Here is a 23,793-nt window from a genome sequence, read left to right as displayed (position 1 = left end):
CACTTTAAATGATCCATTCTTATATTTCTAGTAAAAAAATAATAATAATAAAAGAAAGCACTGTCAATAAAAATAAGATATTCACGCAAAGATAAAAGATTTTAAAAAAACATACAACGATGAATATACAGTAAAATATGAATACCGTCCACAAAACGCTCATCAAGTTCAAGGAATAAGAACACAAACTATGATTACTGTATCCATCGTGTATCTTATAATACACTGAAAAAAGCTGTAACATATTATTACTGTATCAACATTCATTTTTTTTTTTTGTGGAACAAAGCTGTAAGTGACTATTATGGGAACAACCTTTCGACATAAATAGTAGCAATATGATCTTTACCGATTTTTTCCTATTTGGATAAAATATACAATCTTGTAACTGCAACAGTACTTTAGGCAAAAAATAACAAACAAGGTGACATATAATTTATTTTAAGATATTCAGTGGTTTTATAGTTATTCCATAATTTCATTAAATATTTTTTCCTGAACATTTTCATTTTTACGATTGCGGCTTTATTCCCGGTACCCATCGATATAGTCTTTTCAAAACTTAGTTTCCATTGTTATAAACATATCGTTTCTCTTGATAATATATATTAACACATATATTATCCTGTATCTGAACCATTTTCCTGTTAGGAAAATTCGTTCGTTTTCATTAGAAATTGAATCACGTGGACTTTGTAGGTATTATGGTAAAGTATGATCCAAAGTTTTTTTTTGTGAACAAAAAAAAAAAAGTTTCTGGAACCGTGCCGTTTAGAGTAAACTGTTAGAGTAGAGGCACATAAACTTTTCTGCCTTATTTAGAAGAATGAATACATGGATAATTTAAATGAAAAGTATAGAAGACATGGATATTTGAAATGATCATCTCAACAGTTTCTTTTGTTGAGCCCATAGTATAAAATATAAGCTTAAAGAGAAGAAATACATAAATTTTAGTTAAATAAAACATTATAGCTCATTATGAAAATGATAAAGCATAAAGGCGTGAAGCAAGGATCGTCGCCCCCGGCTATAAATATACCGGAGTCGGTGCGCCTCCGCACAAAGACGCGTGTGGTGCTGACCTCTAAATCGGGAAGCGCACCCAATATGCTCTGCCCTCGCATGTTAATAGCGCATCCGTATTTCACTATAAGCCGTAAATGCATCACACCACAAACATATCAACGATCTACTAGGAAAAGGGTTGAAAGCGAGGAAGAGCGCGATAATCTACGAAAAGCTGCCAGCTTGCTACCTATACAAACATTGCAGAATTTTGCTTTTTGGGTATTTTACGGCAATTTTAATACAAATTATTTAAAAGTCATAATTCTGCTAATTTAAATAACACAAACACACATAACTCGTTGTTCAATTACCGCTTTTCTTTGGTCTCTTCGTATTTGTTATTTATACCAACTATTAGTATTACTATAGCTTTCGTACATTGCACAATTTACACCTACGTTATAATTGGATTTCAAATGAAATTACGACCATTAAAATTGTCCGACTGACACAGTGGGATAGTCATATTTTTACGTGTATGTTCCATTATGACCTCATATAGGATGGTTGGCGAACCTTTACGCATCAAAGTGGCATTTTTCAAGAAATGTTTGATGAGGTCATAGACGTGCCATCAAATAATGAAGATTTTGTGATTATTGGGAACATTTTGCAGTAGAAGGATCACTTATTTTCGAAGTGCATAATTAATTTATTTAATTAAATTAATTATGCACTTCGTTTAATTCTTCATTTAATTAAATTAATTAAATAAATAATGACATGCCCAAGATATTGAGTCGCATTCCATTGGTATGCTATTCCTGTCCTGTAGCCTAAACAGCATGATCGATTTTCAAGAAAGAGGAGTTATATTTTCTGGATCATCTTAGATCAGTCGATGTCTGTCAGTCGTTTTATAACAATTGCTTGTTACCATAAATTCGATTAACGTTATAGTTCCTATGTGTCAAAGAAAATGAAAAAGATGCTAATATGAATCAATAAAAGTGTCACGGCAGTAAAATTCTACGGTTAAATAGATACAAAACTACTTGAAAATAATAATAATGAGCAATCCTTTAATGAATACAGCATAGCATTTCTGCTAGTTAGTAAAAATTGAACAGCGTCCAGGCATTGAAGTTGAAGGTGTTTTTAAGGCCTTATCGCGGAAACTTCCACAATTCTTCATAAATAAAAATTATAAGAACTGGAATATAAGAGTATATTCAACCTTTTACCGGAAACACTACGCAACACAAAATTTTTGGTAAATTATGCAATAAGTGTTATAATTAATGAAACAGTTCTGGACTCGAATCAGTTTGATATAAATAAGCTCTTTTTAAAGTGTGATTAGATTATAAAGCAGGTATACCTTTCTAGGTCACGAGGCCGTGAGGACTGTACGAGTACATTTCTATACACACATTTTACCCTTATTCAGCCAGAATCACTTCAGGGTAAGTACTGAGACTTCTATCAATTACTGTTTACTAAAAATCAAAGTATTGTTTTAAAACATAAAATTAACAAATCACATTTACTGGTATATATACTGATATTTACGTAAAGCTTAGTTTCGCTGCGCATTTATCAGATAGTATCGGGTCAGGGTCTCGATGGCGTCACCAAACGCGCCCCACAAACGAATGTGGCGTAAAAAGTACCACGTGGCTTACACAAAGGAAATGTTGGCAAACAGTGTAGAATGGGATCTTTTCTGGTAAGCTATTTACGGACGGACGTATTTGTGGCAAGTTCAAAGCGCTTATAACGTTCAGGTCGTGTGGTATTACAATTAACCCAAGGTCGAAGTACAAGTTCGAAGAACCGCAAATCTTGAATTGTCTATATTACTATTAATACATGTAGGTAATTTACTTATTTTAACAAACCGTTTTTTTGTTCCATGGTTAACGCTAAACATGTCTCCAAAAACAGCTTACTTTGATTGCTTCAGATTGCAAAACATTAATCTTTTCATTACAAGGTCATTCCGTTTCAACATAAAATAGTTCAATTAATATTTTTGAAATGGTGCTAACGTGTTTTATTCTTTGTATTGTTGATAAAGTTGATACGACCACGTTATCTATTTATGTGGCCAAGTGAGCATACATTACGGGGGTCCGGTTTAAAGGAGCTGTGGCCAGTGAACTGGGCCAAACCAAACGGTGTTTTATGTTGAAGATTCAAGTTGGTAAAAATTAAAGTGGTATTGCATCGGATTTGTGTTTGGAGTACAATAAAAGATGAATAAATTTTCATGGGAAAAAAATAGAAACACGTAAACGTAGTAATAGGTAAATACCTAAATTACAATATGATTTTTATAGGATACGATGACAAACTAGCAAGCGGCCTATAATATGCCCATAAGCATCTGCAACACGAAAATAAGTTGCAGGGGCGTTGCCTATTAGACAGAGGGAAGGACTAACAGGGAAAGGATATTTCCTTTTCTTATCCTTCTTCTCCCACAACTAATCCAGTACTCCCGTATTCCTATCTATATTCAGCAACAATACAAACCACAAACCTTAACTAACATTGGTTGATTGAGTTGATGTTAAACATATTTTTAATGTCCAAGTAACCTGTGTATACTTGGGCACAACAATAATAAACTAGAACTAAAGCACAAAAAAAGTAGAAAACCTTTTTCTGGCTATTCTGGGCCGTGAGTGAGTACAATTTATATATATATATATATATATATACATATATTGGTACATAGTGTTTAAATTTAGAATCTTCTTACATGTTGGCAGTCACTAAACCAGAAAACGAGAGCGATTACATGTAAATTGTCATTAAATTCTGACTCGATTGCTACAACTAATGTCTCGTGTATTGTGATCAATTCACCTACTCCACTTATAGCTGATAGCTGCATAAGATTAAACTCATCAATAGTATACATTAACATACTTTAAACTATTATAATTTGTATTCAATTTAGTTCATAGACTGTTAAGTGAATCACTGTGATGTATAGTGTGCAGTGGCAGCGGTGAGCGGTCGTTCAACTGCAACACATGTCCTGTTTCACGCCTATCAACTTTCCTAGAAGAATGTACACTACACCGTACCTTACAATTAATTAATATTAAATATTTCAAAGAATTCTTTATCATGTATAAATGTTAGCGATAATAGTGTCAGCGCCTTGGCTACATATATACGATAAGTAACAACAATATTTCATCTTTTATCTCCTGTAATGGTTGGATTGAATAATCTTTAACGAAACTTTCATCCTAAAACAAGATTTTGTATGAACTGTCCCGACTCAAAGTCCAATATTTTCTGGCTATGGTATGATATGGTCAATAAATGTTTTGTTCCTTACCAGGTAACTCAAATGCAAAATAACGTATAGGCTAATATTTATGCCGGATAAATTTAAGGTTCCCGTGAATTAGGTTATCTACAACTAATAGAAATCAATAATAATAAGAGCTCATGTCTCAACTATTAAGATATTCAATGAGCTTATTAAGTCACAAGCCAATAATTCATCTTTATTCATTAGCCACAAATTGTTAGATTTTTTTACCCGAAGGCTCATGAAAAATGTTTTTATATCCTACTTTTACCGTATTGACAATGAGCTGTGCAGCAATCGTAAGCGAGGTCACACTTGAAGTCACAGATTCGAACAATGATTCTAGAAATTTCTGTACGAGATTGCATATTATTGTATTTCATACAATAATCAGTGATGACGGAATGAAAGTAAATTGTTTAGCTTCATTGCCGTCATTGAATATAAACAACAAACAATAGAAATAACTGAACGTTAGATAAATCACAAATATACCTTCCAATATCACAGTGAATTCTTACTAACTACACTAAGGTGGTTCATTCAAAAACTTTTGAATAAGAAATGACGACTATTTGAAAATTTTGATCATAGCAACAATCTTCGGTTCTTTAAGTCCTGTACAATATAGCAAGGGCTCTCTAGAGATTACATCTCGGTAATATTTAAGACGAGGGTAGTACAGATTTTACATCCTATAATCTTAATGCGTTAGGATTACCAAATTTCGAATGTCATAGCAAAATACGAAGACCAGGTTCATCGTACACGAGTTTCCTTTTGAGTAAAACAGACTAATTAAATCACCTAGTACTAATTGCGCATCATTTAAAATGTTTGCACCACTTTCGCTCTTAATGCTTACAGTTTATGGCTTCAAATTGCTTGTTGTGGTAGTAAATTCTAGAGAAATATTCGGCGAGATGTGTCGCTGTGTGAATCATTGTTAGTTTGATGACCCTAATGTTTCGCCACAATTTTATTCCGTTTTGCCGTTGTTGCTTGCTCGTCTCACGAAAGGTAAACGGTACGGAACGGTAAACGTACGAACGTCACTAAAACTGTGCTTATATTGACTCGATCGTTTTTTGCAACTGCACAGTGTGGAATGGCCAAGACGAGATCAGTAATATGCCACGAAAGTAGACATACCGTTTCAACATAGAAAAAGATTTGGAAGAATTTCCTAATTTAATTATAATGTAAGTGCATTGCAAGGCCTAAGAATGAAGTGAATTTGGATTCGACCGTATCAATAGTATTTTACAAAAACATGTCAGAAAAACTGTACTTAAATTATCTGAACTGATATTAACTACGTTTGCACGGATACATATCCTTTGATATATCTACAGTAATAATCTTTTAATACATTTAATTTAGTCTAGCTTTCGTCTGTGACTTCGTCCGCGAATTAGAAAAACCTTAATGAGTGTTCATCTAGTCTAGACTATATTCTATTGTATATCTATGCCAAATTTCATTGTGATCCGTTAATTAAACTGTTTAATTTTTCGCGAGACATTGGAATAAATTAATTAAGAACGGTTCAACTCACGTATGATCGTGAAGTGACAGCATCGTGATCCGTTAAGCCGTTTTGAAGATACCTTCTAACAAACATCTATACATCCATTCAAGGATTAGCATTTATAATATTAGTAATGTAAGATATCGATTGACTATGGCCTAGTCACCCCTAACTTGGGATAGGCTCCGAGCCCCTCGGTGGGGACGTATAGTAAGCTGATGATGATGATGATGATGAAGATATCGATTTATGTATTACCACCAAAAATAAATTTCAAATCCTGTTTTCCCTTCTAATGTAACAGTTCAACTGATGCGGGACGGGAAGGATACTAGAGTGAATCAGCGAAGACGAGTTGCTTTTTTGTCGTCTTCACATTCAACACGATTTGTCACAGTCAGAGTTCACATGTGCTAGGAAATAGTAGAGTCTGCAGTTTATACAAAAAGTGATAATGACTTTATGATTATCATTGCTAACGTATTTCTTTCTTTTTCACAAGCGTTTATAATTCTTCGATAACAAATTGATCATCATCACCTTCTTGTCCTTATCCCACTCAACTAGAGTCGGTGCACCAGGTTTCCGTCCTCCAGATGACGACTGAAATTACTGAAGTATTAAGTCATTCACTCCTTCATTAGATTTTCATTATATTTGTAATAGTTAGTGCTTCTTAAGGGTAAATTAACTCAAGGTAGGGTAGAAAAAGAAGTTAATTAATAAACTAACTGTATCTTCCAGACTATGTTCTCAATCTATGCCAAATCTCGGAGAGATCGGTATTGCCGTTTTGGAGATACCTTCTAACAAACATCGATCCATCCAAATATTCGCATTTATAATATTAGTAAGATAGTAAGATTTCTACAATTTTCTTGCTGTGAATTGTATTGTACAGCTAGACCTTAGTGTTTAGCGTTCAATAAAGAACAAACAATCGGAGCAGAAGGTCGGGCAGCTGTTTCCGTTTCTTTATTGCGACCTTTCTCGTGAAGATTGAAGTCAGATAGTTTCTATTATTCACTAAACAAAGATACGAACGTGAATTTAATTTTATCCTCTTTTATTGAATTTGTAATTATAATTAGAATTTATTTTCGTTTAAAATTACCAATTTTGATTTTTACACGGTAGTCAGGTATATTGATATGTTAGGCAATCAGTTTTCTTTTCAAAGGAATAACCTATTTTTATGTATTTTCAACTGACATAAAATTACCAAACTAAACAAACGAACAAAACCTTAGCCACAAGTTATCAAAACTTTTATAATGTTGCATTGTAGAAGTTAGAAGTTTTTGGATTTTAATTAAAATTCAACGTTCAACCTGGACTTACTGTGATTATAAGCGACGGTTTTCACTACCGACACAAGTGTAAGAAAAAATATTGTCATGCTGCTAATTGCTATTGCTATTTTAGGCAGTAAAAACTTACGTTAATAATTTCATCGGCCTGTATTGTTAAAAACGTTTCAAAATCGCCTACCTGCACATTGAGTATGTCGCAAAAAATATTCTGGGTTCCAGTCTAACAATCACCATTGTTATGTTTTTCTGAGACTTTTTGGGTATGTACAGTCAGCTGCATAATAAATAAGCATGCATTTTCTAAAACTTGAATACGCCTTCAGTTTCAAAAATATGTATACACGTACGTAAGCTTCCGACCACGAATACGTGCTTATGACAAATAGGCGAATCCGTTTTTTTGAAACCGAAGGGGTAAACATATTTCTAACATTTTGTAAATGTATAAATAATTATGCAGCTGACTGTACTAGTGCCTATTGTATTAGGAAGGGAATGTGATTGAAATCACCTATTATGCGATCTGAAGTCATTACTTCATGAATTCAATTTCTTGTAAAATAATGTAATACATTTTTTTTATATTGTAATGAATTCACCGAAATAAAGTAAAGTGACCACTGCTAATAGACATTCACAATGACAGATGCGTTGTTTACCTGTTATCAATGGAGGTGGGGACGCACAGAAAGGGATAGTAATATTGTTGTACAACAGATGTTACTGCGGTGGAGACTTACCATAACATTAGCGTGTTTTTGTTTCAATAATTTTTTTTTATACATATGTCATAGATGATGAAAAATGTTTCATTCACCTGCCATTTTATAAAATACACCAGATTAGAAAATACCACACATATAATTTGTACTTTATCACTTACCTCATAAACATTTGGATGCCATACTTTTGTAAGAAATCGAATAGAAGGTGGAGAGTAAGGGTAGTCTGACGGGAACTTCATATGTGCCTGTAACAATTGAAATTACATTTAATACAATGTATATGTAAACATAAGATGATAAGTTACAGATGATTTAAATATTTTAAACTATCACATAGATAAGGTCTTAGAAGTGTTTTCTTTACTATGACTAAGTGTAGCAGTAAAACACAATGCCTCGAAGAAAAACCAGTTAAATCAAATTTATTCCCTGATATATTAAAAATATGTCACTATTCATTTGAAACGGAAAATAAATGTTTCTGTTTTTTATTGTTATATTTTTTAAATTAATAATATTTGTATTAAAATTTTTCTACTCTTGGTGAGTAACCAATTGAAAATCATATCAGTTTGTTTAAACATAACAATTTCAAACAATGCCATGTTGATGTTTCTGCCAAATATGATGTAACAACATTCATATAACCCCTGCATTGCTAATGTTCAGTGACTTTTCTTTTTTTTATTTTATAAGTTGTTCTGATTTGATGAAAAGTTCAGTCTTTATTTCACAAGCTGTCACTTTCTACTCTGTTCGCGAGGAATAAAAATATTAATTAGACTACAACGTTCAGACTATATTAATACAATTTGCAATAGTCAATGTTGTTACTCCTACAAACTATTGATATGAAATATGACTACTGTCAGATAGTCGTTTTACACAAATAAAATGGAATAAAAAAAGTAAATAGAATTTACTGGAATTAACTTTCAAGGCAATTGTCTAATTTATATAAAGTAACATTTTTAATTCATCAAAACCATGTTTATCCAAGAAAGAATGGGATTAATGATTTTAAATTTATTGTTTACACACAATTAATTAGGTAAATAATAAGCAAGTAGTAGCCAATTATTAGTAAGTATATTAAAAAAAATGTAATAGCTTCAGAAATCCCTTTGGTTAGTTGGTCCACCAATTACAATACCACAAAATCATTGTAGAGTGGCTTTAGTGTCAAAAGACTGCAACTAAATATGTATATACAAGATTGCTTTTGCTTTTGTTGCTAGCTAGAAATGGATAACTCAACTAAAATTGATGATTTGCAGATCAAGTCACTGTTTGTATGTGTAAAACCTATCTGTGCACCAGCTCCCTGCTCAGATTAATTTGTACCTACATAGTTATGATTTGCTTTTTGGGTTGCAAGTTGCGAGTCACCGGGCAGTGTAAGATGTAAAGTGCACAGTCTGTTTAACAAGCTGCAAGTGCATGATTGGTTGCTCTGCAACAGGGCATGGCTTGCATAGTACAACAATTTCTATATTGATTGTGGAGACATCAGTGTATAATTTCAAATTGTAAACTTAACAAATACTTGACAATTCAATTAGGTAACAAAAGAAAAAATCGTATAAAACTATGATAAAATACTTGTATTTTTGATATCAGAATTATATCGAAACAAATTGAAAGTATTAATAAGATCATCATGATACAAATTAATAAATGTCATCTCTTACCTTGAAATATCCGCCTTGATATAATGTATCGGGTGGACCAAAAATTGCAACTTCCCATTCAAATAAATTGTCATCCCCTAACAGTTTCACTCTAAAACCTTCCACAGGTTCTTCCTGCAGGCTTTTATATTCTAAAGCTAAAGCCCGTAAGGCAGAACTGTTTGGAACTGTGCTAGACATTTTTAAAATTACTTTTACGGTTATAAAAATTAAAATTACTATCTAGTAGAGATTCTATTGACATAACACTGTAGAACTCTCCTCGCGGTCCACGTATTCACGAGGCATTTCAACTTGATTTGAGTCACAACAACAATGAACGAATTTTGGTAAACATATCGCCAAGAAACACACGAATTGTAATGATTCACACACTTTCGAAGCCAATACTAAAAGCACACGCTGATAGTAATAAACCGAAAAATGGAACCGTTCGTGCTGCACGGCGAAAGATTAAACAATGAGAAAGCCACTATCCAGTGTCCAAACAATCGTAGTTCCAAGGAAAACGGCTGAGTGTTTGTCCGTCCGTATACAGCTGCTACCTGAGTTGCCCGAACGAATATTGTAGAACAGCTGTTAGTTATTTCCGTGCTCGATTGCGCAGCGTCGTGACGCAGACGGCCATTCCATTTATCGACTATCAGATACAGACGCCCTCTTGTGTTGTTTTTGAGATAATCTTGTAAAAAGTGACATCTAGCGACAAACACGTTTATTTTTCATGAAAGACGCTGCGCCACGACTTCGCTTTGAATTCGTTTAGTTTATACTGTGATGAAATAGAGGGCGTTGAAGTAATAAAATTATTACGTTTAAAGCCACACACAAATCGGCTTCCAAATTAAATTAAAACATAACGGTATAACCTTGGGGTTTCACTAATGAAACACCTGTACAAAAAGAAGGTAGGCCATATTTTTCTTTCTGCACATTGCATCACACAAGCATTGGGCGGTGGAAACCTACGGTTACAATGACGTCAACTGACGCCAACAATAAATGACGTGATTATAACAAGGACGATAGAAATAAAACGATGACAGAGAGGGAAAGGAAATAGCATTTTTGTATGAAAAAATGAAAAATGAAAAATATTTATTGACATCCAAAAAATACAGTGAATTATCCAGGATCCTCGCACTAAGCGCAGCCTGTATCGCGAGGACCCAGCTCAGTGATTTAACAAGAAACATCGTTAGATGGCAACACATGGGCATTAAACAATATTAGAATAGTTAGGAGTTAAGTAAACTACACAAGAAAACAAAAACATTCTCATTACAACTCAATCCATAAATAATCACTTAATTATTCTTATTTAATGTACTATTTTAATGATTTTCTCAGTTTCCGCATATGATAGTTTCCATAACCACGACTTCAATTTTAATTTAGCTTTGTAAAGTGAGTCTTGTTTAATGTCGCATTTACTTAAAATATTATTATACATATATGGCCCTAAGAAATGTGAGAATCTTTGTGCGAATGTGGAGCTAACTGTTGGAAGTGGTATTTTAAAAAGTCTTTTACCTTGAGAGTCCTTATAAATATTGTTTTTCATGACGGCTTTGTGCTGTATTAGAACCGTTTTTAATATATATATTTGTCTCACAGTCAGGACCCCAGCCTGTGAGTATAATGTTTGTGTCGGGAATCTTTTCTTTTTCCCGAATAGCACCTTAAGAACAGTTCTCTGAGCACGTTCTAATTCAAGCATGGTGGTTACGGAAGATCCGCCCCACGAGTTGATACAATATGAGATGATGGACTCGCAGAGCGCGGTATATGATTATATATGTAGTATGATTTAAGATGTTTAATTTCGATAATAAGAATTAATTCTTCGGAATGCTAATATCCACCCTCTTTGTATGTAATTTAATATTTTTCAATTACTAGGAAACAAATTGACTTTAAAATAAAAGGTTTATTGATTAATGCCTCCTGTGAGGATTGAACTCACGACCCCTGGTTTACGAGACCAGTGCTCTACCACTGAGCTAAAGAGGCTGTCATCATTGATATCATTCCTAGCTTTCTGTTTATTTACTATATTTAAAATATTTGTAAAATAACGCCTGAAAAAGTAAATTATACAGATTTTTCTAACATAAAATTTTACATAGTGATACGGTTTGCGTGGTTGTAAATTTCACATCGAAATTGCCTTCATTTTTACGAAAAAAAAAAGTTTCGGCAAAAAATCCACGAATAAAACTTTCAACGATCTCCATAAACATGTATTATATCCTGGATGTTTGCAAATCCCTCCTGTCACTTGGCTAACCTTTTGACCTGTAAGAAACTACCGTTTCAACACAAAGTTAGTGTGTGTTATTTTTATTAAATAAAAAGTTTTATTTGTGTTACACAGCAACCACAAAGTTGTACGTTCTTTAGATATTATAATTACCTTAATCACACGTCTGATACATTAATTGGCATAGCGTTACGAATATTTCGAAGTAATATTATTTTCCCGATTTCATTTATTTGTGAAATAGGGATTTTAAAATAGTGATTAATGTATTTATTTGGCTGTTGCATGCAAGCAGGCGGTGGGCGCATGATTCAAAACCGACTCGCCCACCACAGCCTTTTAAAGGCAGCAAAAGTCGGGCCTTGTACAGCCCACGTCTGGCTTTGGTTAATGTCTGTGAATGTACCGGTCGTTGTATAATCTCTGCATTGTTTTTATTAAATCGAATATTACGTTCGAATTTTTAAAATTCGAAAGTTTATCATGAGGTCGTAAGATAAAAATAATTGCATTATGCAGTCAGTTAAATGATTACGTAGCTATTTAAAACTAGTTGAAAACTAACTTACTATACCTGCCCAGTCTATTCTTTATGAAATCTGCTGTTATACATATTTTCTTAGTATTTACCGTCCTAATATATAATATAGCTTTGACTAACTGACACAACGTGATATTTTTTCGGTAATAACGATGACGTATTATTTCAGTCATAGTTATTAATAAGTTCTCTTATCGCATATCTATTTTACTTCATACTTTTTGGGCATTGCTATATGCATCACTTTCGATTGTCACTGTTATGCATAGTGATGAAATGAAGTCCAAAACCCAGAACCCAGAAAACTCATAAGATTGAAGATAACTTGGGCGATATATTTTGTACGAAAAGGTGACTATATCTTCCGAGGGTTTACATGTTTTTATGTCGAAATTTTAATATTTAGCTATGGTTTTTTTTCTTCGTCTGCACTAATTGCTACTCTGCCCCTGAATGGAAAATCAGTTGACCCATTTATTGATTCGCAACACGTATTTCAGACGGTTCATCGTTCATTCCCCATCCTAAAAATCTTGGTAATTGGTGGCGCTTGCTACAAAGTAGAAACAAGTGAAAGTGTAATCGATTCACGCGTACTTGACCCAATAAGCTTGGAGGTATTAAAAAGAGGTCATATTTAAATCGAATAAATCGAGTTAACGAATCTCGTTACACATGGTAAGGCTTAACTGAGCTCAGCCAAATTTAAATGTAAATTTCATGTTATGTTGTGTCATTACCTCACAGCTGTATGTTGTTCACAGTTGCAGGCACAAATACTAAGTATTTTTTACTTTAATGACACAGTAATGATATTCATAAGTGTGGCAAGTGAATATAAAAATTAAATAAGGCCTACAATTCCGGAGGGTGGGCATTAACTATGGATAATCATTTTGCACGGCATTTAAATATTTCTTTTACTTCTTTCGCATCTGTTTATTTACGTTAGATTTTCCTCATGCTGTTTTGAGAATTGTATTATACATAGATACGTAAACTTACGTCATCTAAGTGATATTGTAAATGCAAAAGTTTAGATGGATGGATGATTAGAAGATATCTTCGGAATGGCTCCGGAGATCCGTTGATCTTAATAAAATTGGCTCAAATGTTGAACACAGTCTGAAAGAAGGTTATTTATTAAGTTTTTTTAATGCCGCGTAGACAGAGTTGCGGACATTTAGTCATTTATACATGTTAATAAAATTGGAGTTACAGTATTTAATATTGAAAAAAAAAAATCTATCAATCGATTTTGTGCATAATGGATATTTAAACATGCTGTACCTATATATGCGTTGCTGAAAACGGAAAATCAATTTTTAAAATTTTTGTCTATCTGTTTGCAAGGCCGCGTTTGTTCCGGGTAATCTTCAGAACAGATTTTGACGGGAAGATAGTTGATGCACGCAGGAATATTATTAGCTACTTTATTTATCCATCATCATTAGCCTTTTTTTTCTTAATTTATCCAGTGCTCGGATATAATTTATTCGATAAAGCTAAATGATTAAAAAAAAATTGTACTTAGCGATTAATATTGATATAATTATGTAAAGATATAGGTACGTAACGTGACACTAAAGTTTAGGCCAATTATGGGGTAAGGCAGAATGTGCCATTTTTGGTATGAGTTCGACTTGACAGCGAGTCAGCGCTTACGAGATGTAAACGCTTACGTGTCGCAAGGTCCGGTGGGCGACGCGATACACGTCAAGGTGCGAAGGGGCAAGGGGCGGCGGGAGCGAGGGAGACGGGCGCCTTCTCCGCGTCGCGACGCGAGCGCAGCAGCCAGAGACCGCAGCCAGCGCCTGAGCACAGACTGCGCGAAACACTCGCGAGCGGCGCGCGCGCACAACCCCGACACGAACGACTCTCGCGACGGTATACGTTACATGGCAAAGCGTTAATATAATTATGTGATAAATTTTATTTTTAATTTAAAATATTTAATCGTTACAATTTTAAGAATCTCGTATATTAAGGAAAGTTTTAAAATAGTTTTTTACTTTGCGACACAGTGCTAAACAAAATGACTATCAAAAATAAAAAGACTAAACAATCAAAAGCGTCCGAAGTAACCACATCGAGCAGTGCTTCGAGCAGTGTCCAGAAGAGTAGCACGTCCACCGTGCAGAAGAGCAGCAATACGCTGCAAAAGGTCAGCTCGACAGGTAAAAAGATTCGCTACATCGATGTAAAGGTCGAGGAGGACGACCCGCTTATGATTACCGATGTAACAGATCACGCTTCTATTACCGGCTCCACAATATCCGAGCACTACAATAGCCATCCGCATTATATCATAACGGAAGCGCCCTCGGTGACTGATTTATCTCAGATAAGATCGCACGAGCATAACATAAGTGACATGGCTCAGTCCACCACCGGCGAGTTCGTTTCTAATTCCGTACTGCAAGAGTCCTCCTCTGTGCACCAGCAGAGCTCAAAGAGTGAGACAATTCAATCTTCATCTTCTTCGGTACAACATTCTAATTCGAGTCACAGTCAGACATTTGACAGAACCGTAGACTCCTCTGTTGAGAATCAGACCCTGAACACTGCTTTTATCGACAGCACTGCGCACGAAGCTACAGGATCCAATACCTACACCAGAAGACCCCAGGGCGCGAATGCAACTAATTCGTTGATCCAATCGGAACGTGAAAATGCAACCAACACACAATCTACACAACAATCGTTTATATCTCGACGCGATATGAAAGACAATTTCTCAAAAATAACTGATAAGAAATTCGTTAACCAACGCGAGAAGGACAGGTATCATTCGCCTGACGGCTCGAAGAGAAGTCAGACCGTTAAGTCGGATTCTAGAAACTTTTACGGAGCAGAAGGAACATTAGATCGGAATAATAAAACTACCGAATTCACTTCAACAAATCAGACAAGTGAAAATAAAAGTAGCAGTGTAACAAAATCGTCTTCTTCATCGTACGTCGTTGAAATTGTTGACGGAAAAGAACGAATTATTGACAGTTCGAAAAGAGAGTGGGGCGATGCTAAAGAGCATTCATCGAAAGAAGCTTATGCAAGTGTAAGTGGGACCAATGTTACTCCTCAATCCGTTCACAGCCAACAAAACTATGATATGAAATCTAAATATGACACCGGAAAGAATGGTGATCAACCTAAAAGTGAAATGACTATTAGAGAGGACTCTAGACTCGTCAAAGATGGAACGCAAATATCTTCACACCAGAATGTTATTTCGCATAAGGACAATCTCCAACAGATTAAGTCAACTCAAGACCAAATGTTGACCCGTGACAATATGCAGCACACTAACATGGCGTCACATCAGCAGGACAATCTTCGACAGATTAAATCAACGGAAGACCAAATGTCGACACGTGACAATGTGCAACACACTAACACGTCCCATCACCAGGAAAATCTCCAACATATTAAATCAACTCAAGACCAGCTGTCGACCCGAGACAATGTGCACCACACAACTACGAAGTCGGACGTATCTAACACTATGCAAAGCAACACAAATATCGTAGAAAGCAGCACAACCAGTAATGAAACTACCAGTTTGCAAAGACGCAATCAAAACACCAGGACAGATTCATCAAACTTCTATGGCTATGATACAACAATCCAAAATGAACTCAGAAAAGTAGGAGATATTTTAGATGTGCGAGATACAGATAGTATAAATTTTTCAACGAAAATTCTAAAAAGTAACACCAGTAGCGCTCAACAAGCATCGACATCATCGTATGTGTTAGAAGTAGTCGATGGAAAGCAAAGAGTTGTCGATAGCTCACACAGAGAATGGGGAGATAGTAAGGAACTTTCAACCCATGAAAAAAGCCATCACGTCAGTGGCCCTGGGATAAAATCGGAACATGAATATACTAGGCATGTGTTAGATAAAGAATCTTACTATGATACCGGCAAAGATGGTATACCCAAAAGTGCAACCCATGTTGCAGAAGAATCTGCTTTGTATAGAGATGGCAAAGAAATTGCTTCCACTAGAAATGTATATTCTGGAGATTTTACAAAGAAACCTGCTATCACAGAACCGCCTTCAAGTGGAGTTGATGATCAAGGTAGAATCATAAGGGATTCGACGGACAAGACTGTGTATTCTGATATTCAAGAAACAACATCAACAGACAGAAAAACTGACAAACGTGATGTTAAAGATGTAACTAAAACAACGGAGTTTATCACAAAAGAACAGCAAAACCTTAGTAAGGAAAGCACTTCAAAAAGCACTTCAGAGACTAAAGACACTCTCACTACCTATGAGAGAAGCACGGGAACATGGAATGGAAAGTTTGTCTATGAGACCGGTGATGACAGACCTAAAAGACCTAAAGATATGTCACCTTTTGGTCAACCGGAGCAACCACGTCATCATCTGAAGCGACAGGACACACATGACAACATAATATTGACATCAAAAGATATTAAAGACTTTACATCTATTAGTGACCTTCGGAAAATTATCGAGACCTCATCTTCGAACAAAGATGTTACAGTGAGTAACAAAAACATTGTGATAAGAAGAAATATTGACGATAGAGTATTGAAAGACATTATCGAAACCGTGAAGAAGTATCCTTTCAAGAGAATCGACAAAGTGACTTTTGGTACAAAAATAAACGAGGACGTTAAAGATCTTTATGAAGGTGTAGACACGGAGCAAATAAATGTAATAAAGACAACTAACTCTGATTTAATTAAAAAATCATACGAAATTGATAAAACCAGAAGCCAAGTAGAAGTGACGCGTTATATAACCGAAAATGGTGTTACAAGGAAAGTAACGACTTACGAAGATGCTAAAGAGGATGAGAAAGTGAAAACCAATGTTTTTGTAGACAATAGCGAGTTAGACATCAAAAACTTGGTAAGTGGTACTTTGATTAACTAATGTAGATTTTAAATAGTATGCAATTGTTCATATTGGTGATGTAATTAAATTGTTTTTAGAAGGATGTCCGCACAGTTCGAGATGTACGGGAGTACGACGTCGTAGATCATGCGATCACCGACACCACGAGACAGGACATCGTCACCACCGTTTACGACGAGACCATCATTGATGACAGGAAAACGGTGCGCGACGACAGGACTGTTGTTGAGAAGACCGTCTACATTGACGAGACTAGGCCCAAACACGGCGGCCCTAAGAAACCAGAGAAACCTGTTATTAAGGAGCAGTGCATCTGCGAAATCTGTACTTGTGGGTGAGTATTCTTATACTTTTTATTAGTTTAAATTCAGAGATTAGAGAAATAAAACACAATATATATTATGGTTAATAATTATGGCAATATGGTTGCTAAAAATGTCACACACCGAAAAGGATGTAGATAGATGTAATACTAAAAACTAAAAGGAACAGAAGTTTTTTTTGCTATAGACATATGGTCTTTCAGACCTTTTTATCATGCATTTTTATGTTGTAGGTATATGTAAACTATGTTTAACTTCCGTCTTGTGCTAAATTACATCAAATATGTAAAATCGTATTTTACATTTGGTATTTCTAGTATAGTGCATTGGGTAATTTATGAACGGAGGACGTCATAGCTAAATGAGTCTCTATTGTGTTGACCGCAGGTCGTTCTGGCAAATTTAAAATTGATGAATGGTCATTAATATTTCGTGCTACAGAATATCATACTTAAAAATAGTACGTCCATAACACATTTCATAACGTTTATGTTTTATTAAATTGAATTGGAGGTAAGCCGAAATTTAAAAAACGTGAAAACAATAAACAAATTATCGCGATATTTTTAACTTATCTTTTATGCAGATAATGTATTTTTTTAAAGATAACATTCATAAGGAGCGGTTACTAAAAACTGATATAAGAAACATGTATTGATACAGTTTAATACTCTGATAACATTTTTGTATGATATAACATTCTTAATATTTTTAAAACAACTTTTAAAGGCGAAAATACATTGGAACAAATGATGTCATGTATCAAGAAGTGTAATTATTGTGTTCATTGGCTTTTATCGTTATTTTATCGTGTATAAGCCGCGATACCTATTTAAAGTGTATCGTTGCCGAGTTTATTTAATTGTTTAATTCTTAAATTACTAATTCTATTCAACACAAAATGAAATCTTATGGGAAACATTCGGTCTTTTGTTAACTTAGTTTGATTTGTTTTTTTACAAGATACATTATTGAAAATGATTTTACAGATGAAGCGATTGACGCAAGAATTTAACTTTATTACAATTTTCTTCGTTTCGTTTACTTTCTTTTAAATTAATTGGCAAGGTCTGTGTGAACAAGTTAAGCTGATGATATTTAAGCTTCGTTGTTCCTAATTCGTTAATAATCTCAGAGTCCAAGCGTCGGCGTCACTAAACGACGGGATTGCGGACATCTCTAAACTTTACATCTAAACGATTTTGATTACGTAAGGCTTGGTACTCTACGGTAAATGCGTGTTGGCGTCATCCGACATACAAAATATGTAGGTACATCATTGTCTTCAATGATTTTATTATCTGTGAAGTAACAAATGCAAATGCCAAATACAGCCAAATGTAGTTTGTTTTGTTTAATAACAAATGTCAAAAATAGACATCGCTTCGTGCCAAGTTCATGGTCAACGTTTGGATTTTTATTTTTATTTTAGATAAACACTGCTAATAGTTTTTAACATCATTATGTAAAGATTATACGTTGTCTGCTGTCTTTTGGGTGCAAGATGGCACACTCAATCGTTCTTTTATCTATGTAAGTCACCAAAAATTTCGTAAGTAATAATATTACGAAAAATTCATAAAGATAGGTAACTACAAAACTTTTAACGTAAAATGTGTGATCCTATTTTCTTCTTATAAAACTGTACAAGGCTTTAAAGTGGTAAAAAGGGCATCAATTAATCAAGTAATAAAGTCACAGTAAACTCTGAGTATTTACCATCATGTGGACGATGTTACATAATTTTATTTCGCCATAGTAAATTGCATTCCGTGATCAAAGATTATTTTGGCTCAATGTCTTGCTTATCCAGTAACTTTCGTTTTTGAATGTTCAACCTTCAATTGTTTTAAGTAACATACGAAATGAACAAGTCACTACTTAATTCCAAGACAAGTGAACTATTAAAATCTTCTATTTAGAAATAGTTACCAACAAATGGAATCTTAATGTGTGTCGTTAACGTCAGAAGTGGTAGGCGATTTGCCTTATGGTAGATATGAGTAATACCGAAGCAGTAATGGTTCTGTTCAATCCTTATGCGGATGCGTAGGAGTTTATCGAACCGAAAGCTATTAGCATCGCCCTCAATACCAGACTCGTTTAGATAGTCTGACAATTCGAAGCCGAAGTCTTCGTCTAAAAACAGCTGAGACAATTTGAACGAATGTCTTTGTAACATAAGTCGAGATCGTAGGTACAAAAAAAAATACTGACGTCTCTCTTATTCTCCTTGAAAAATTGAGAAAACAATACATTTTTGTTTGAGTGTCTAGGCAATTTAAGTTCACAGTAAAGTGCCAAAGTTCAAAATACCTTTGTCTAATGTCAACGCTTTTAAAATGAACAGTCATGCTATTGATAACAATGTCTAACGTCTTTTCCGTAAAAAGTTATCACACAGACAACAAATATTTGAAAGTAAAGACAGTTGTTTATCTTTGAGGTTAGGTACATAGTCGGGTTATGTACAGACACACAAATATGAAACATTATATGTAAATTAGTAATGAGTCGGATTTCCTTATGATGTCATTTTACTACTTCGTTTTTTTTTCATAATTTGTAGATAATAAAATCTATTAACTAGGAAATAATACTAATGGTTATTCTAAACACTGGAACACTTATACAAAACCATTAACATACCCCTCATTCTATTTATTTTATTTAAAGCCGAAAGAATAATCTTTTAGTACAACCTACGATAATGATGTCATTGGTGCGAAATTAAAAATATATTTTTACCCCAAATACATTGAAATATTATCTCTTAATTTGAATAGAAAATTATCTAAACAATAAACATTATTTTATCTATCTTAGACAGGTTATACAATGAACAAAGAATGTAAAAACTACAATTTCTCATGTTTATTGTTCAAACGTTGCCAAGAGTCCTTGAGTGAGGTCGGCCTGACAGAGTTACGGACGACGAATAGCTTGTGTACACAAACCCATCGGCCCGTAAATTACTGTCGGGTATTATTTACGTTATAAACTTATGATATTAAACGTGAAACCAATCTGTTAGATTCAATTCAATATTAGAACGCATTAGCGAATTATTTTTAGAGTTTATTAAATTTTGCCTTTAATTATGATTTATCTTACTAATATTATAAATGGGAATGTATAGATGGATGTTAATTATTACGTATCTCTAGAACGGCTTAAAGGATTTTGCTGAAATATGGCGTAGATGTAGAATAATCTGGAAGAAAACATAGGCTACTATTTTTTTTTTATTCCACGAGGATGAAATCGCGGGCAAAAGCTAGGGTCTAAAGATCTAATAGAGTCGTTTCTTTCATATTTCTTACTGCTGTTTTTATGGTTTTTTATTTTATAATAAAACTGCTACAAATAAAAGATCATGAAAGAATAGGTAGGTAGGTATGTAGCGAGTTTATGTTCATACAACAGAACTCAATACTACTAGTTACTAGTATAGTATTATATTATCTGTGGTATTAACTATTAAAAAGAACTTGCTACAAACCATCTGCTTGTTAAATACGGGGACAGGTGTTAAAATACATTTAATTATCTTTTTGGCAGACTTTAGAACCTATGGATATAAAAAATTACGGAATACTTTAGTAAAATACGGTTTGTTACATTTGCGAATTTCTCGTTTGAAGTTTTTTGTTTATCTGTAGCTACAAACTGGTTTTATTATCGTTGTATTCGTGTGAAGGAACTCGGCGTCGGTCGATCTTAACGTACCTCACCGCGCCAGGCACTTACACCACATGCATTCTAATCGTTAACTAAAATAATCTAATTTTATGTTCTAAGCTATATTATATACTATTTGATATATATCACTAGCTCTAGAACTTCGCACTTGTACTTATTATAAGATTCAAACTTAATAACGGGTATTAGCTACGAGCAAGAACAAAGTGGGTGGTACGTGGGTCCACTGCAAGTAAGGAAAATTGTGAATATAAGTATATTCCGAGGATCTATAAAGTTTAAATGATACTGTATCGGATAATATGCTACATTATCATGAGTACCTAATATAGCACCTCATCTTTTCTCATAAATAAGTAATTATAAAAAAGTATGACGTATTATAAAAAAATCCCATCGCCTTGTTTTATCTTCATGAAAAAATAAATCACAAATAAATATCATGAAAGAACTGCATGCGCTATAAAATAAAATAAACTTAATAAACTTGTATGAATCACATTTGTCGTGTACGGTGTGTACATTTGTTGTGTAACGAGGTAGTGCTCGCAGTTCCGTTTAATCAACCTGTTTAATAAGACCGAATAGAGTTAACCTATTTGCGGTCTGAACGCAACTATGCTCACTATTGGCTTTCACGACATTCTATTCGACTTGTCAACATTATTAACAACTAGCTGTCGCCCGAGACTCCGTTCGCTTGGAATAAAAAAAAACAGTAGCATATGTGTTCATCCGAGCCAAATTTCTTCAAGATCCATTAACCTGTTCTGGAGATACTTTCTAACAAACATACATTTATCCATCTAAACATTCTTGTTTATAATATTAGTAAGATTAAATTACTCAAATGTTTTAAATATTAACTTTTAAGTAATGAAGATGTACAAAACCATTTTCTTTTATACCTAAGATTATTTAGAAATGCTATTATTTTCTGTTTAAAGAAACGCTTAAGTTAGTGAAATTACTGGTATAAATATCAAATACGGCTTGATGTTAACATTAGTATCCACTGTGAACACTCATAAATATAATTCCATGCCTTTTTCTCTTTTTTTTTTTAAATTAGGTATAAAAATGTGTTTTCGTATGGCAGTGGAAATACACGGTTATTAGTATTTCAAGTACTTGATTGCTTTTTAAAATTAAAATAACACTTGATCAACAGTTATTTTAAATTGTCGTAGTCGCCAAGTAAATCCTGCGATCCGGTTTTTAATTTATTCATATTAGAGATTTAGAAGAAAACTTGACTAGTTTGAGATTGGTAGAAAGTGAAGCAAGTTATTTTAACTATATCTTAGTAGTTGTTGTTATTTCTCGTATATAAATGATCAAGTGAATTGAATATTATTTCTAGAATAATGCAAAAATTGAATATTTTTTATAACGCTACCATATATATGTCTGAATATTATTAGAAATATAATAAATAACATAATGAAACGACATTTAGATCACGTTTATTTTTTGTTGTGTCGTAAGTTAATCGATACATTCATTTAGTCATAAAATTGCGTCATGAGAGGTAAAGTACGTTATTTATGTCTTCTGTTATTTATGCATAAACTATAGATCAACCAGTACATTTGACCCGGTGGGCTAACTAACACCGGTGGGTGAACTAACCGCGATAGTAGTGCCTCTTTCATCGGGCCAGATATCCTTGTTTGATTATATTGTGTTAATTATTTATCAGGTTATTATAAAAAAACAATAACCCTTAAATCAATTTTCCTTAGTACGACAAAATAGGATGGAAATCCAAAAGAATAATGGTAACAAAAAAATAAGAAATAACATTATCCAGCTGTATATTTTTGTATTATTTTAACGCGGATTTACCAATGATTTCTAAGAAACACTTAAATAAATAATATTGATTGGGTAACTGAGTAACGGTGGAGTTTAAAATTAACTTAGTCATGCCCTATGTAGCTATTAAATATTAAATTACTCATGAATCCTCTTATCACTGGCATTATTATTATTTCATTGCTAATTTCATGTCTGGTGTCTGACAAATTCTTTTTAAACACGGATTTTTAATAGCCTAAATAAAAAAAAAAAAACATATTAATTTTGGGCTTTATTGTTAGTATTCTTCTGTCGGATCACCAGTTCCAAAGCATATTATTATATATCTTTTTTTTTTTAAGAGTTCGAAAGGCATCGGTTAATGTATTTTACACTGTCGAAATTCAAGGTGGGGTTAAGAAAATAAACAAATATTTTATAACCATAGACACTGGGCACTATTTAGTTATTTGTATAGGTTATACGACCATAGATACAGTGCATTCGTAGTCGTGTGTGACGACAGGTACCTACTCCGTACGTGTTCAACAGCATGACGGATTGTCATTGTGTATTGCAACACTAGTTGTAGCAGAAACCCCTTTGTTTGCTCATCTTTGTTGCCTATCATTCACAAAGCAACGTATTGACCAATTTTTATT

At 33.8% G+C, this 23,793-nt stretch overlaps 1 protein-coding gene and 1 non-coding gene across 4 annotated transcripts in view; one reads left to right on the top strand and one right to left on the bottom strand.

The window, feature by feature from the left end:
• Positions 1-11,546: 11,546 nt before the first annotated feature.
• Positions 11,547-11,618, bottom strand: Trnat-cgu. Its single transcript has one exon. It is a non-coding gene; the product is annotated as a tRNA-Thr (tRNA).
• Positions 11,619-14,220: 2,602 nt separating this feature from the next.
• The window catches only part of LOC106716731, a 31,916-nt gene continuing 22,343 nt past the window's right edge, over positions 14,221-23,793 (top strand). For 2 of the 3 annotated variants that reach the window (XM_014510307.2, XM_014510304.2), the window contains exons 1-2: positions 14,221-17,300; positions 17,384-17,640. In XM_014510307.2, the coding sequence (XP_014365793.2) occupies positions 14,445-17,300; positions 17,384-17,640 (3,113 nt within the window). In that variant the 5' untranslated portion in view covers positions 14,221-14,444. The remainder of the gene's footprint in view (positions 17,301-17,383; positions 17,641-23,793) is intronic. The other variant, XM_014510305.2, reaches the window with a different exon arrangement.

Source organism: Papilio machaon, chromosome 16 (assembly GCF_912999745.1).
Source record: "Papilio machaon chromosome 16, ilPapMach1.1, whole genome shotgun sequence".
NCBI classification, from domain to species: Eukaryota; Metazoa; Arthropoda; class Insecta; order Lepidoptera; family Papilionidae; genus Papilio; species Papilio machaon.
The sequence above is the reverse complement of the archived record's forward strand: the minus strand, read 5'-3'. Positions and strand labels throughout refer to the sequence as shown.